This window comes from Pelobates fuscus, chromosome 12, assembly GCF_036172605.1.
Source record: "Pelobates fuscus isolate aPelFus1 chromosome 12, aPelFus1.pri, whole genome shotgun sequence".
In the NCBI taxonomy this organism is placed as follows: domain Eukaryota; kingdom Metazoa; phylum Chordata; class Amphibia; order Anura; family Pelobatidae; genus Pelobates; species Pelobates fuscus.
Genome location: NC_086328.1, coordinates 113,176 through 130,106, shown reverse-complemented (window position 1 = coordinate 130,106; position 16,931 = coordinate 113,176). Strand labels below are relative to the sequence as shown.

At 47.1% G+C, this 16,931-nt stretch overlaps 1 protein-coding gene across 5 annotated transcripts in view; it reads left to right on the top strand.

Annotated features, from left to right (window-relative positions):
- The window catches only part of LOC134579518 (anoctamin-10-like), a 112,653-nt gene that overhangs the window by 60,631 nt on the left and 35,091 nt on the right, over window positions 1-16,931 (top strand). For all 5 annotated transcript variants that reach the window (XM_063438833.1, XM_063438832.1, XM_063438831.1 and 2 more), the window contains one exon: window positions 14,875-15,012. In XM_063438833.1, the coding sequence (XP_063294903.1) occupies window positions 14,875-15,012 (138 nt within the window). The remainder of the gene's footprint in view (window positions 1-14,874; window positions 15,013-16,931) is intronic.

The window sequence follows — 16,931 nt, the reverse complement described above, 5'->3', positions numbered from 1 at the left end:
GTGAGGGTGACAGTGTGGGGGGGAAGAGAGGGTCACAGTGGAGGGAGGAGGTGAGGGTGACAGTGTTGTGAGGGTGATAGTGTAGGGGGAGGCGAGGGTGACAGTGTCGGGGGGAGGCGAGGGTGACAGTATGGGAAAGGCGAGGGTGACAGTATGGGGGGAAGTGAGGGTGACAGGGTGGGGGGAGGTGAGGGTGACAGGGTGGGGAGGAGGTGAGGGTGACAGGGTGGGGAGGAGGTGAGGGTGACAGGCTGGGGGGAGGTGAGGGTGACAGGGTGGGGGGAGGTGAGGGTGACAGTATGGGGGGAGGTGAGGGTGACAGTGTGGGGGGGAGGTGAGGGTGACAGTGTGGGGGGAGGTGATGGTGACAGTGTGGGGGGAATTGAGGGTGACAGTATGGGGAGAGGAGGTGAGGGTGATCCTGTTGGGAGGGTGAGGGTGACAGTGGGGTGAGGGTGACATGGGGGGGAGGTGAGGATGACCCTGTTGGGGGGGGGAGAGGTGAAGGTAAAAGTGGGGGGAGGGTGACAGTGGTTGGTGAGGTTGACAGTGTGGGGGGTGAGGGTGACAGTGTGGGGGGAGGTGAGGGTGACAGTGTGGGGGGAGGTGAGGGTGACAGTGTGGGGGGAGGTGAGGGTGACAGTGGGGAGGAGGTGAGGGTGACAATGTGGGGGGTGTGAGGGTGACAGTGTGGGGGGGAGGTGAGGGTGACAGTGTAGGGGGGAGGTGAGGGTGACAGTGGGGAGGAGGTGAGGGTGACAGTGGGGAGGAGGTGAGGGTGACAGTGTGGGAGGAGGTGAGGGTGACAATGTGGGGGGTGAGGGTGACAGTGGGGGGGTGAGGGTGACACTGTGGGGAGAGGATGTAAAGTATTTGACACGGTTGCTCATAGACGGCTTATCAATATACTGCAATCTTTAAGTTTGGATTCCAATATTGTTGAATGGGTAAGGCAGTGGCTGAGTGATGGGCAACAGAGGGTTGTAGTCAATGGAGTATATTCGAAGCTTGGGGTTGTCACCAGTGGGGTACCTCAGGGATCTGTACTTGGACCCATTCTCTTTAATATTTTTATTAGTGATATTGCAGAAGGTCTTGATGGTAAGGTATGTCTTTTTGCTGATGATAGATTTGTAACAGGGTTGATGTTCCAGGAGGGATAAGCCAATGGCAAATGATTTAGGTAAACTAGAAAAATGGTCAGAGTTGTGGCAACTGACATTTAATGTGGATAAGTGCAAGATAATGCAATGTGGATGTTAAAACCCAAGGGCAGAGTACGGAATATTTGATAGAGTCCTAACCTCAACATCTGAGGAAAGGGATTTAGGGGTGATTATTTCTGATGACTTAAAGGTAGGCAGACAATGTAATAGAGCAGCAGGAAATGCTAGCAGAATGCTTGGTTGTATAGGGAGAGGTATTAGCAGTAGAAAGAGGGAAGTGCTCATGCCATTGTACAGAACACTGGTGAGACCTCACTTGGAGTATTGTACGCAGTACTGGAGAACGTATCTTCAGAAGGATATTGATACCTTAGAGAGAGTTCAGAGAAGGGCTACTAAACTGGTTCATGGATTGCGGGATAAAACTTACCAGGAAAGGTTAAAGGAACTTAACATGTATAGCTTGGAGGAAAGACGAGACAGGGGGGATATGATAGAAACATTTAAATACATAAAGGGAATCAACACAGTAAAGGAGGAGCCTATATTTAAAAGAAGAAAAACTACCACAACAAGAGGACATAGTCTTAAATTAGAGGGGCAAAGGTTTAAAAAATAATATCTGGAAGTATTACTTTACTGAGAGGGTAGTGGATGCATGAAATAGCCTTCCAGCTGAACTGGTAGAGGTTAACACAGTAAAGGAGTTTAAGCATGCGTGGGATAGGCATAAGGCTATCCTAACTATAAGATAAGGCCAGGGACTAATGAAAGTATTTCGAAAATTGGGCAGACTAGATGGGACGAATGGTTCTTATCTGCCGTCACATTCTAACGATTCCTTTGTTGCCTTCATTATGCCAAAACTCTACACGTGCTGCTATACATGTTCGATAAACCAAGAAATGCGCTCCTATTTGTGCTGTCCAGTTACTTTATGAGCTAACCTGTAGAATATATCTGCATTTGCTTACTAGCATGTGGTAGGTGACATGATGTGAGTAAGGGGTTCAAACAGATAACAGACGTGTTGTGCAAAACCACTGTTCATTTGTGTATTTTCCCCTTTGTGTTATGTGTTTCCCCTGGCTTTCGTGTATTATGCCCTGATTCCACCCCAGTGCCCCATTAGAATTTTTTACACCAAAATTATTAGAACGTTTACACCCGTAACATAAGTGCGAAACTGCAAGGGAAGTAATTAATGAGCGCTCCCCTGGGTGGCTGCCATTTCATATAGACAAATGCTAACCACTAACCAGGAAAAGCATTTGTATCCCGAAAGGAGACGCTTTCCTTACCGGGGGTTTGCACTCAAGCTGCGCGAACGGAGACCAGTCAGGGAAATGTACGGTGTGAGGGTTCATAAGGTTTGGGGGGGGGCACCTTTTGGGGCAATGGCTAGTTTGGCTGGCTTTTTGTTCCTGGGAGACAAACAGTCCCTTTTCCCACGCCCGGGCTCCCAGGTACAGAGGATCCTGGGATGGAAACCCCTGTGTGGTTGTATGGGAGACCCCTTGCAAGGGGTTATGCATAAAAGCCAAGTGTGGCACAATAAAATTGTGTTTGTAACAGATCCCAATACTCCAGCTGAGTATATCGGTGAAGAATCTCCAAAGTCCCAAGCGCAGTAGTGACTATAGTAGTAATTATAGCTCCCAATCCCCCAAACATAGGCCTAGACCTAATGATGGGGTAAAACGATCTGTTTAATCCAGGCTCAATGGCCTGCTTTTCTACAATACAGGGACACCGTAAACACGCCCATGACACTCTCATAAACACACTCACAAAATGTCCCCAAAATGTCATGTCACCATGACTAAGCATAAAATGACAAATTATAGAAAACACACAAAAATACATATTTTGCATAAAGGAACCCCCATAGTTTATACATCCCTGGATAGCCTGGATCTGAGCACCCAAGTTGTCCAAATAGCGCTCAGATCCCACAAATACAGCCGAATCTCCACCGGGTTAAAGTTTTGTCTGAACGCTCATGAGGTTCCTGCCCAAAAATAGTTCCATAGTTTTAGAGGTAGCGGTCGGTCATGTTCGGGAGATCCAAAACATATGAAAAAGGACAATGGGTGCCCTGGCTCATTGGTAGCATTTGTTCATAAGGTCCATACGAACAAACCTACCAAACAGCGCTCTCCTGGCTTGCCGCGAAAGGTAGCAGGCGTTCGCATAGTTTCACCGGTGTTCACGCCGTCAAGTGTCCGTCTTGGAGTTCCAGACACTCGGCGACCAAGTCTTGCTGCCTGCTTTCGTGAAACAAAATGGCCGTGTGGGGTTCGGTTATACGAACGGTGGCCACACAGAGAGAGCACTTAATTCTTGTGGTTTTCTTGGTACTTAATGAGCCAGGGGGTGGTCGGTGTTCGGTACTTTTATATTCCCAAATGTGAAGCTTAGAACGGGTTCCCAACCTGAGGAGGAGAACAAAATAGGGGTTTTGTCACATAGCTCCCCCCCCCCCAGTTCCATGGTACGGCATATCCGCCTAGACCCCAATGGGTTGGCTTGGGGATGTCCAGTTAAGTGGTGGTTATTTTTCTGTTTCCGTCTGCCGAGATTATTCATCTGCATTGGCATTCAGCTTCCCTGGGAGATACTACATTGTGAAGTTATAAGGCTGCAGTGCCAAGCTCCATCACAACAGCCTGGGGTTATCCCCGGCTACCCTGTTAATCCAGATTAGGGATTGTGGATTTTATAACATGACAGGAGGCTTCGTATTTGCTTAAGTCTCTCTTTACTAGAACTCCACAGCAGCACAGAAAACAACCAATCAGAAAAAAGTTAGGTACTATAAAACTCCCCTCCCCATGCATCATTTCCTCTTTCTTTGCTGCTCCGCACCAGTACAGGTCAGAGTACCTCTGCCTCCTGCTAATATTAGTTGGTGGCTTTGGGTTTATTATGATTTATTTAGGGTGTATATTTGTTATTTTAGTCATGTTGTTTTGCTTATATATATATTGTATTTTCATATATATATTTTTATGTTATAGCATTTAGTTATACCTATGTTATGTACATTTTTTGGTCATATAATTATTTTGAATCCATATTTTATTGATATACATATTGTTTTTATATTATTTTCCGTTTTTGCTTTTATTTCTGCTTCATGATTTCTGCATGTTTTTTTGCTCGTTTCCCCTGTGTCATTGGGGATGTTTGTGGTATCGGGGGAGCCCCTGGGGATCCCTGTTGTTTGTTTTGCCCTCCTCTCCACTCCCTGGCGCCATTCTAATAGTTTCCCTCCCCTGTGGGGATGCGGGCGCTCTGCTCGGGGTGTCAGGAGACTAGCCGTTTGTCTGCCTCCTCTGACTCCCCGAGCTCTGGTGTGAGACTGCCGGCGCCCGGGGTTCCTCGCGGTCAGACGCGAGCACCCCGCGACCGGGTCTGCTCACGCACGTGGCCGCCTCGCCGCGGCCGGGTTTTCCCTCAGCCTCGTGGATCCGACCGGCTGGAGAAAGGGGTGCCTGCTCACGGCCCCTCCTCCTTCCACGGTCGGATCTCTGCGTTTGTTGCCCTGCTGAGATTCCCCGGCGGGTCTCAGCAGTTTTTCCACTTTCCACATATATCACTATAGTTATTTAGTGTTGATCTCACAGCTTGCTGTGAGCTTTAGGGCTTTTTATAGGTCAGACTTCTGATTTTCTATGACAGTTCTTATTTTCTGGCTGTGTATTTGTCTCACAGTGTATATGAGATTGCTATGCGTTTTTCTCACAGTGTATATGAGATTCTATGCGTTTTTCTATCAGTGTATGTGAGATTACTATGTGTTTGTCTGACAGTGTATATCAGATTACTATGTGTTTGTCTGACAGTGTATATGAGATAGCTGTGTGTTTTTCTGACTATATATATCAGATTACTATGTGTTTTTCTGACAGTGTATATATGATAGCTGTGTGTTTTTCTGATTATGTTTATCAGATTATTATGTGTTTTTCTCACTGTGTATATGAGGTTGCTAGGTGTTTTTCTGACTGTGTATACGAGATTTCTGTGTGTTTTTATGACTGGGTATATGAGATTATTAAGTGTTTTCTGACAGTATATATGTGACTACTGTGTGTTTTTCTGACTGGGTATGTGAGATTATTATAGGTTTTTTCTGTCAGTGTATGTCAGATTACTAGGTGCTTTCTGACAGTGTATATCTCAGATTGCTGGGTGTTTTTTACTGACAGTGTATATCGCAGATTGCTGCGTGTTTTTACGGACAGTGTATATCACATATTGCGGTGAGTTTGACTGCTGTGTATATCTCAGGATATTGTAGTTTTGCTGACAGTGTATATCGCGGTTTCCTGTGAGTTACAGGTATTGCGAGCTTGGATTAGTGTGCCTCGCAGTATATAGCCTTTCGGGTCCAGCTATGGGGTCTCTGAGGAGACTACTCTGGTATGAACTCACTGCCCATGGCATACATATAGTGTTAACAGACCTGGATCTGGAATACCAGTCTACACTGATTCTATTCAATATTTTCAGAGATGATGATGATGGTATCTATATTTACGATTGAGTCATCAAACAGTTCTGTGTGAGCTTGTGCATACCAATTCACAGTTTAAGGTGAGTATCGCTCTATGTATCTTACTTTCAGGGACATGGTAATCACTGTGACAACTTCCGCTTATACCAATACAGCTGGGATACCGCTGTTTGCCTGCTGGGCATCTAGGGACTGCCAGTCCCGGTTCAAGTTACTCAGACAGCATTACGCTGCCTAAAGGGTTGATTGCCTAAGGGCCCTATGTCACAAGATGCCCTGAGGATCTACAATTTTGGGGACCTCTACCCGAACTCAGAGGTCCTCGTTACTCATTCGATACCCACCGTAAAGCGCTACGGAATTGGAAGACGCTGTATATAAATGCATGTTATTAATAATATTGGTATCACTCAGCCCATTGATTGGCCTGCTATGTCTGTGCCCCATTGATTGGCCTGCTATGTCTGTGCCCATAAGATTGGCCTGCTTTGTCTGTGCCCATAAGATTGGCCTGCTTTGTCTGTGCCCATAAGATTGGCCTGCTATGTCTGTGCCCATAAGAATGGCCTGCTATGTCTGTGCCCATAAGAATGGCCTGCTATGTCTGTGCCCCACAAGAATGGCCTGCTATGTCTGTGCCCACAAGAACGGCCTGCTATGTCTGTGCCCATGAGAATGGCCTGCTACGTCTATACCCATAAGAACGGCCTACTATGTCTGTGCCCATAAGAACGGCCTACTATATCTGTGCCCATAAGAACGGCCTGCTATGTCTGTGCCCATAAGAACGACCTGCTAGGTCTGTGCCCATAAGTACGGCCTCTGTGCCCATAAGTACGGCCTGCTATGCCGGTGCCCCTTTTATTGGCCTCCTATGTCGGTGCCTATTTCTATGGCCTACTATGTCGGTGCCTATTTCCTTGGCCAACTACTCTGTGTCCATTAGTTGGCCCGCTGGGCCTGCTCTATCCCTTTTGGCCGCAGGCCTGGGGGAATACCGCTGAGGAGAAACCAGTGCCCACCAGTGACATGGAAATAGGCAGGTGTCCGGACAGGCACCATTGCCATACTATCCAAGAGGACACCAATATACGGCCATCTGGATATGACAGGTAGGGTGAAGGCCCTAAACCTCAGACCTGAAGGGCAAGTTTTTTCCTATGAAGACCCCGGACACACATCCGCGGATTGCGCCAATCCGGCGACGGCACATCTCCAAGGAGAACTTTGCACAGGCAAGGACCGGTACTCAGACACCTACAGGAGAACGCAGTGTTTTTTCCTTGTCTTTATCAACTAACTTCGTATCTGCCTCCCGGTATCCGGATAGCTATCGGTAGTTATCCCTGCGCGAGGTTAGCTCCTGGCCCTGTTCAGTGGGGCTTACTTGTCTTGCCTTCTGGCCTGCCTTTTTGCCTTCTAGCTGAGATAGAATTTGCGTTTTTTTCTCGTATCTACGTTTTTGTTGTCTTTTTTGTTTTCGTGACTTCTTTTTCCTTTCGCTCGGGTCGTCGAGAGGCCGGACTCGACCTCCTCCGACCTCCTGGGTACTCGTGGATTGCGGAGAACGTCTCCAGCTTTCCCCAGACTACCAACGGTCCGCCTGGACCCCGCGCGCGCGCACGGGATCTGGACGGTCAGTTGATAGTTTTTCCAGTGTTTTTCCCTTAGATTTCCCTCAGCCTTATGCTGATACTCGTATTTGGTGTACCCTATAGTTGGTCACCCTGAGTCTCTAGGGACTCTAGCTTGGATCACAGGAGGGTGCGGCCCTCCATCTCTTCGTTCCGAGAATATTTTATCTTCTGGAGCAGAGAGCGAACCCTCTCAGATACGGAACCGGACACTGATTTGTTATTGGAGGGCGCAGCCCTCCCTCAACCTCAGCCAGAGACTGAGCTGGATACAGGGGTCATGTTTGGAGAAAACATTTTCATAGAGAGGAACGGTCACGGATGCAGACTCTACTGTTTGGTTATTTACGGGTGCGGCCCGCTCAGGCTATCAGCCGGACGTCGGCACGTTATTTGATCACATTAGTAGAGAGCGCGGCTCTCTCATACACTCGACGCTCTACGGTGCCATCCATTTGTTCAGCACACAGACTTGTACCTGTGCCAGAGGTCGATGACTACATGGAGGGGCGTCCCTCCTGCATTCCAGTAGATGTGACGTCCGTGCTCCTGATTTCGATATAGAGGACTGCCTGGTCATGTGAGATATCCATATTTAGACTGGATTCCTCTAGTCTATCTACTGTAATGGAGGGATATTCTCACAGAGGTATAACGAGGGGTGACTCCCTCTTATTTATACACACTCCTGGAGATGGTACGGCTATCGGATGGAACTCAGGTATTATGTGAGTGCAGGTTTTGGGAATATTCTGCACCATAAAAAAAACAGAGGATTGCTTTCTGTTTTTGGATATCCAGTCCATTGTGAACAACTGCTCGGGCAGTTTCTCCCATAATTGAGTGGCAGGAGATACGGGGACCTTCATGGAGCAAACGGGCTCTGCCCAACTCGGATAACAGGATTAGGAGGGCCCATTACCCGCTCTGAGGGTAAAAATCGTACGTATGTTCACATGGTAAGACCGGATAACCCGGTTTGTCTTGACCTTCACGGTCATCAGATCTTGGGATAAGTTGGCAGGACTGCCCCGGCTTCTCGAATAAGAATCCTGGTGATCAGGGTTCGGAGATGGAGGACCCCCGTCTATACTCTAGTTATTCCTCACAGGAGCCGTTTTTGTTGGATTCGCGCTTCCCTACTTTTCAACTATCGTCGAGGAGACCTACGAGACCTTATGGTGGTACCTGGTATACCCCGACTCCTACACAGACATCTTTCACTCTTGGACGGGGGCATTTCTGGATGGGAATCTGCGTTCCTGTTTGCACTTCCCATTCCTTTGAAGATTTCCGGGATTCCCTATCCCCAGAATAGTCGACCACCGTTCCTCCACTCAAGTTCAGTTCGGAACCCTGAATGGACGTCCTTTGAGGCCTTTTCTCTACGACGTCCGAAGTTTACCAAGCCCGTTTGGGATGTTGGAATCACTTAGTATACGGCTGGTTTGGCCACACTCTCGCCTGCATTAGGAATTTATGCTTGGTTGAGACACCCCACCGGGTAGGACAGGAAGGTACGAAAGTTCCTCCTCGGTTACTATTGCGATTTTGGTGGTGGTCTTCGGTGCGTTCCTGGAGATTGGAGATCTCCCTGCAAGGCCGCATCGCCGAATGGCCCGGGCACGATCGGAGGAACCGCCTTACGGATCATGAGTTGTGACTTGGTGTCAGTTTTCTTCTCGCGACCCTAAATCCTAGATCGGATTTCGAAGTTATTCTACTACAGAAAGGTAGCTAATAGGTCAGATTACCAGCTCATGGACCGACTTCTAGGAAACAGGTTGCTACACCACGTACAATGGATTTACCGGCGGAGGGTGCTTTTTTCCGTATTTGAGATACTTCGTCGGTTGACATCTTCTTTGACCCGTCGGCTGTCATTTATCGTATTTGGAATGTCCGATTAGGATTACTCTGAGATTTCCTGGAATAATTACCAGCGACACAAACAGCGTTGGATTGGTGAACTGAGCGTTGAAACAGCAAATACGAAGCCTCCTGTCATGTTATAAAATTGTAGATTATGCTAGCTTTAGTGTACCTATAATCTTAATTTTATTAATGACAGGAGGCGAGTATTTCCCACCCATTCTTGTCCCTCCCTTGTTTAATGTTACGGTTTAGATTATCAGGTAAGTATACAACTCTGTTTGTTGTCTCTGCTACCTGTCGCTTGTTCCTTATGTCTGTTTTTTTCCATAAGTAGGGTTGGGATATTTACATATTAGGTTAATTTGGTTGCTACTTTGGGTACCTACATGTTTATTCAGAGTACATTTCATTGGATAATCAACCTGTTCGATTCTGTTTTTCTCTCGTTTCAGTTTACAGTCCATCAACACTATCTAGATTGACGGTTACACTTGGATGGTGGACATCGTTATATTCATCGTACCTAGGACTTCGTTTCTTCCCCATGATGTTCTCTGCCTTTTATTCTGTTTTGTCGCAGCTTGAAAGAGGAAATGATGCATGGGGAGGGGAGTTTTATAGTACCTAACTTTTTTCTGATTGGTTGTTTTCTGTGCTGCTGTGGAGTTCTAGTAAAGAGAGACTTAAGCAAATACTCGCCTCCTGTCATTAATAAAATTAAGATTATAGGTACACTAAAGCTAGCATAATCTACAATTGTGGTCAGTCATGACGGTAAAGGAGCGCCCATACAAGTACAGCTGCAGTTTCTTTAATGCCCACACCAGGGCTAGGCACTCCTTCTCCACAGTGGCATAACTGACTTCCCGATGTAACAACTTCCTGCTCAGGTATGCCACTCGGTGCTCCAAGCCGTCTTCCCCAACCTGGCTTAGTATGGCTCCCAGTCCAAACATTGAGGCATCTGTATGAATGAGAAATATTTTAGTGTGATCTAGTGCAGATAATACAGGTGCCTCGCTCAGGGACACTTTCAACTTCTGGAAGGCATCCTCATACTCTGGGGACCATAAAACCTGCCTGGGTAAGGACTTTTTGGTGAGGTCGGTAAATGGATTAACTATGGTGCTGTAGTCCAGTACAGGCCAGTACTGCCGTCCCCAAAAACGCCATTACTTGCGTTTTGGTACGGGGTTGGGGCCATTGGGTTATGGCTTCAAGTTTAGCTGGCTCGGGTTGCTGTTTACCTGAGCCCACCATGTGCCCCAGGTACCGGACCTCTGCCATCCCTACATGGCATTTGTCAGGCTTAAGCATCAGACCTTCGTCTTGAACCGTTTGAGTACTACCGAGATGTGCTCTAGGTGGACTTCCCATATGCAGCTGAAGATAGCAATATCATTCAGATACGCACATGCAAAGTCTTGGAATCCAAGAGCCGGTCCGCCATCCTCTGAAACGTAGCGGGGGCATTCTTCATCCCAAATGGCATAACCTTGAACTGGTACAAGCCAAAAAGGGTGACAAATGCCAATTTAGGAATAGCGACAGGCTGTAGGGGGATTTGCCAATACCCTTTGCACAGGTCGATAGTGGTGAAATAATTCCCTCCTGCCATCTGATCTAATAGCTTGTCTACGCGGGGCATGGGGTATGCGTTGGTAACTGGCCAGTCGTGAGCTTGCAGTAGTCGATGCAAAAACTGGTTGTACCATCCCGTTTAGGCTCCAAAACTACCAGGGAAGCCCAAGGACTCTTAGAGGGTTCTATGACTCCTAACCCTAGCATGTTCTGAATCTTTGTGCATGCTCTCCCTCATGGCTTTGGGGATGCTGTCGGAGGGGTGCCTGACCTGGGGTTTCCACGCTGTGTACTGCCAGCGTTGTGCACCCTTGTAGGGCAGAAAACATATTGCCAAATCCCCTCAGCAGTTGGGAGGCTTGCTGTCTCTCAGTGGGACTCAAATCAGCCCCTATGCTGACTTGCTCTACCCCCACTGGGATGATCGGACGCATATCGGGCAAGGGCAGCCCTTCGCTGTCCTCAAAGGCAGGAGCACACATGGCGCAGGAGCACACTACCTCCTCTGTCCTCTCCAGATAAGGCTTCAACATGTTCACATGAAAGGACTTTCGGATCCTTTCATCTAAACACTTCACCACTATATAGGTCGTGTCGCTGATCCTCTCGACTACTTTGAAGGGACCCTGCTAGGCGGCTTGGAGTTTGTCGGCTTTAGTGGGTCTCAGCACTAACACTTTTTGCCCTGTTTCTAAAATACGGTCCCTTGCCCCCTGGCCGTACCAACGTTTCTGGCGCTGCTGGACCACCAGCAAGTTCTCTCGGATGGACTCCGTTAGAGCTTGCAATCGGTCCCACAGTCCAGGACATGGGCACAATAGGGAGTCCCTGCTTCTCCCATATCTCCCTCCCAGTGTTCCTGTACAAGGTCCAGGGGTCCCTGGACTCTTCTCCCATACAATAATTCAAAGGGGAGAATCCGGTCCACTCCTGTGGTACTTCCCTGTACGACGAACAGTCCGTTCATCTAAGGGTGATAGGGGGAGCTTAAAATGGCCTTTACCCCAGAGCTCTGCCAGATGTGTTGGGTAATAGCAGCCGTAAACAGGGTCCCCTGATCGGATATGATTTCCCGGGGAAACCCTACACGAGTGAAGACCTGTACCAATGCATCTGCTTCTGTCTCTGCGGAGATATTGAAGAGGGCCACAGCTTCAGGGTACCGAGTAGTGTAGTCCACCACAGTAAGGATATACTTCTTGCCCGAGGGACTAGGCTTACTGAGGGGTCCTACCAGATCTACCGCTACCCGGAGGAAGGGTTCCTCTTTAATAGGTAAAGGTCTAAGTTTGGCCCTAGGGTGGTCGCCTCTCTTCCCGACCTTCTGACACACCTCGCAAGTTCTATAATACTGTTGTAAGTCCCGGGTGACGCCAGGCCAGAAGAATGCCTGTGTCAACCGGTCCTTAGTTTTTCTAATGCCTAAGTGGCCAGCTAGGGGAATATCGTGGCTGATCCTAAATAGCTCATCACGATATTTCCGCGGCACCACTATCTGCTTGCTCCTGTTAAGGATATTAATTTACCCGGAGATACGTTCAGGTGGAAACCAAATTGACACTTTAAATTACGAGCTGCTCGGAGAAAGTAATCAGACCAGACAGTTTTTGATTCAAAGATTACCTCCTTATTTTATTGTGTAAGCTTACAGATTTTTTTTTTTAATTCTTTATTTTATTTGTGCATAGCGTGGACAATCATGTTTGCACTGCCACGATAGCTAGTGCAAGCAGGTATGGAAACATATAGTAACATAGGTATGGCATTGAAAGACATTGCACATTTTTTATATTTAGGATAGGAAACATGTGAAGGGTTAAACCAGCATGTATGATTAAACAGTGTGGTGAAGCTTAACACAGATTGTATGTTGTATATACTAATGAGTAATATGCTAGTGCCCTAGGTAGCTTGATTGGAGCATGGCTAAATACCAGGCTTGCTGTGCACTATACGCCAGTGGGGAGAGTGAAACGTATGGCATAGGGCTTTATCATAACTGACTGTAGTATGTCTTTAAACAGGACATGTTCTAGCTTACACTGCTGCAAATTATAGCATAGCAAAACCCTCTTGAATCTCGTTTACTTCGAGCCTAGTGTGTTTTACATGTTAATGACATTATGGGTAATTCTCAAGGCTGTAATGATATAGGCTGGAATGAACTAGGAACTACATCAGCATTAATAACGTTTCTAATCCTTTGGCCTACAGTATTAAAACAATGTGAGAGCAATTAGGTGACATCAGATCAGCACAACTTAACAGACTGAGAGTCCGTGTTGCAGCACAGAAAACTTTCTCCAGAGCTCGGGTAAAGTTTTTAGGTCTCAGTCTTCAGGGTGGCTCGTAGTCAGCCGACGCCGATTCTGTGGAGCTGTTGGGATTGCATATAAGCTGCTCGGGACCAGGCTTGCTTGGATGCCTCGGGGGTTCCTCCATGCCTCTGCGGCTCCTTGTAGCGAGTTTCGCTCTGGGATCCGGCTTTCTGGGCAAAGGGTGAGCTTCCAGGGGAATGTCGCTTCCTAGACTGCTGTCCGTGGCTGTGTAGGAGCTTCGCTGGTCGGGGCTTTTGGCGGGTATAGGCCTGTTGCCTTCTCTTCCTCTGCCGCTGCTTTGTTGGTGCCTTGATCGGGCCTCTTTTAAGTCTGCGCTTCTGCCTCTGTGGGGGCTGCTTTGGGTGGCAGATCCCGCTGGCTCGCTGCCTGGGTGGGTTGGTTGTGTGCGGCTTAGGTGCTCGGTGAGTGAGTGCGCTCGACTGGGCCTCTTGCGCCCCATCTTGTGAGTGTCTTTGATTGCCCCTCTGACCCCCTTCCACTGCATTTGCACATACCTCAAACTTCTGCCATAGCTTGGCAAAGAACTCGTTTAGGTGCTGCAGCATGAGGTCTACCGCAGCACACCCGTCCTGGTCACCGCGTGGGTATCGTGCGTCCGCCATTTTGAGTGATGGAGCTGCTTCTCTGGTCTATGCGGAATCAGCAGCCCGTTGTAAGCAGGGTGAGTGAGGCTACTATATGTGGACCGGGATGACCCCCGCCGGTCCTGGGGGGGGGGGGGGGGGAGGTGTTTTACCGGGGTCCCAGTCTCTGCTTCTGTGCCTGGAGAGCGGCCGTCTCTCCGTGGCTGAAACTCTGGTAGGCCGCAAGCCTCGGTATGTCCAGGCGGTTGTGCAGGGGCTCGAGAGAGACACCGTTCAATGCAGCAGCCTCTCCCGGTTACAGGTATTGCGGTCTGCGGCTTATGAGCGGCTATGGCTGGGTATAATACCCCATTTATTATCTCCAGACGTGGGAGCTCGCGCTGAGCACGTCTGGGCTGCTTGGCTGCTTGGCTCCGCCCCCTAAGCTTACAGATTTTATGCTTACTTGTGCTTATTTGTCAGACACCTAAAACTAGACTAAAAATTAAAAGCAGAACATAAGAAGTAAAGACTGGACATCTGGTCATCTTAAAAGCTTGAGCCTGGGGTCAAGGTATCTTCCATCAATAATTCCATTACACTCCCACCCCAGTTCCTCCGGTCACCCGATACAATAGTCCCTTCTCCCATTGGAACCGTTCCTGTTCCAAGTCCCCCTCAGAGGCCACACAGAGAGAGCACTTCATTAATGCGGTTTTCTTTGTACTTAATGAGCCAGGGGGTGGTCGGTGTTCGGTACTTTATAATGCCGAATGTGAATGGGAACAAAGTTTAGAATGGGTTCCCAAACGGAGGAGGAGAACAGCTGCTGGGAAGGCAAAATTGGGGTTTTGTCACAGTGTTGTACTCCCAGAGCTGTGTCTTTTCCAGTTACTGGGGGGAAATGGATGCCTGCTTGTTGCAAGGGTTCCTGAGTGGCTGAAAGAAGTTATTTGCGGTTGGAACCAGTCGGGTCACCCGTGGTCCACTGTGCTTGGGTAATATGTGAATGATTGAGTATTAAACCTAGCATACACAAAATCTGTAAAGGGTTTTTTGGGTGGTGGATTAGAGTTTATTTATTTCGTAGTTTATAAGTCTGTCCCAAGACATAGGTTACTATATTATTCCCAATAACATACTTTATATGTGATATCGAATATGGTGAAACCATGTTGGGTTTATTGTTCCCAGGTTGCCTTTGAAATGCTTGGATATTTCTCGGTTATCACCAACTGCTTCTTAATTTCCATCTCTCCAGAAGTCCAGGCTTTTTGCCAAGAATATGAGGTGGGACCAGAATCGTTCTTGCTTTACATGCTTGGAGCAGAGGTCAGTTATGGACAAAAATAAATACAATTACAGATTTTAGAGCACTTAATTGTTTTCCCTTTAAATGATCATGTGTTTAAAAAGTCACTTGGTCGTACAATGTGACAAAGAAAAGTGAAGGATTCTAGCATGTTCTTCCATTTTTCAGTATCTTCACTGTCTTCATATGTCAGCCATTTAGAGGAGTGACAGTCGATCTCAGGGAAACCAGACTTGTGATAAGTAATGATTGTTCCTTTTACTTCCAACTGGTTGGAACTTTGACCTTTTAAATTTGGCAGAGATCTTACTGGGTAGAACAGAAGGGTATATACAGAAACAGCCGAAGACATTAAGGAGCCATGTGTAAAATGCACCTTGTTATTATTATTATTGCCATTTATATAGCGCCAACAGATTCCGTAGCGCTTTACAATATTATTAGAGGGGGGATGTAACTATAAATAGGACAATTACAAGAAAACTTACAGGAACGATAGGTTGAAGAGGGCCCTGCTCAAACGAGCTTACAGACTATAGAAGGTGGGGTGTAAAACACATTAGGACATGTGCATTATCCTTTTGATTTAAGGAGAACCTATTCATATGAAAACTAACCAAAATAGTTAAAAGAACACAGAGAACATGCAAAAATGTAAACTATTTACGTATCAAATGATCTCACCCGCAGAGGTAGTCCAGAACTGAAAAAGTTCATACAGGAAACCCCAGCCTATCGCTTAGGTCTTCATTAAGCCTTGCTATTGATGTGAAGCTAATATCCATCTTGTAGCAAACTCATCCCTTTAAAGGAGTTTGCCATGAGTTTTTGGAGGGGGCTGCTTGCCCGCCTCCTCCCCTGTGACTACGGCCCCTGGGATGTATTGCCTTTTAAGAACATATTTGGGCATAATGGATTTTTATTATGCGGCTACTGGCCCTTTAAGCACAGTGTATGGACTTCTATTAGACTGTGTATAGATTGTGTATAGGAAGGTGTGCCCCTCCCCCGTTTCCGGTCCCATTGTTCTCCAGCAGGGCATGGTCCCAGGCACACTGCCAGACTAGTTGGAACTGGTTTTGGCTGGAAAGTTTGGGCTGGAAAGCCATGCTTCAGTGGTCCTAAAGGGACCGCCACCTAACTTTTTAAACCCTGAACCGATTGACCTAATTTTTGAGTATGTTTATATTTCAAGTATGCTGATTCTGAAAATGTATGGAAGATGTATGTTTTAGGAAGATTGGATATATATTTTTAAAGTTACAGCATGTGTGTAAAACTGTATATTTTCTGCCTGTGATAATTAAGTTAGTCTATTGTGTTGAGATAATTGCATCACAGGCAGAGGGGAGGAGATGTGTGGGAGGTAACATGTATCTGATTGGTGACTGTACTAAGTATTGTGGGTGTCTCCCTTGCAGTGGGAGAGAGGCATAAAAGCAGGGGTTGTGGAATAAAAGTTCAGTTCTGCTCCTGATACTGTGTGTCAGTTATTGGGAAAGGTGATGGGATATTATTGGATTGTATTGCTGATTGTGCTTGCTACGCTGTTGGATTATTCTATTACTGTGGATGTTTCTCCTGGGGTTACTACTTGTTCCTGAGCCACACCTGGACTTCCAGCAGAAATAGTCTGTGAGAGACCAGTGTTCCGTTACACATCTTAACACAGTTATTAAAGGATCTGTATCTAGATACCTCTCTGGCCTGCAGAACCCAGTTATACAGATATAACTGGTTGTAAGAAAACACTAAGAACAAACAAGCTTGCCTTAGCTTAACTATCTAGAACCTGTCCATGGGAAATGATTGATTTTCCTTTTGGGTATCATTATCTGGCAAATAGTATAACCCTCACCATGACTGGCAGACAGTATTACCCTGACCCTTCCTGGCAGAGAGTATTACCCTGACCATGACTGGCAGAGAGTATTACCCT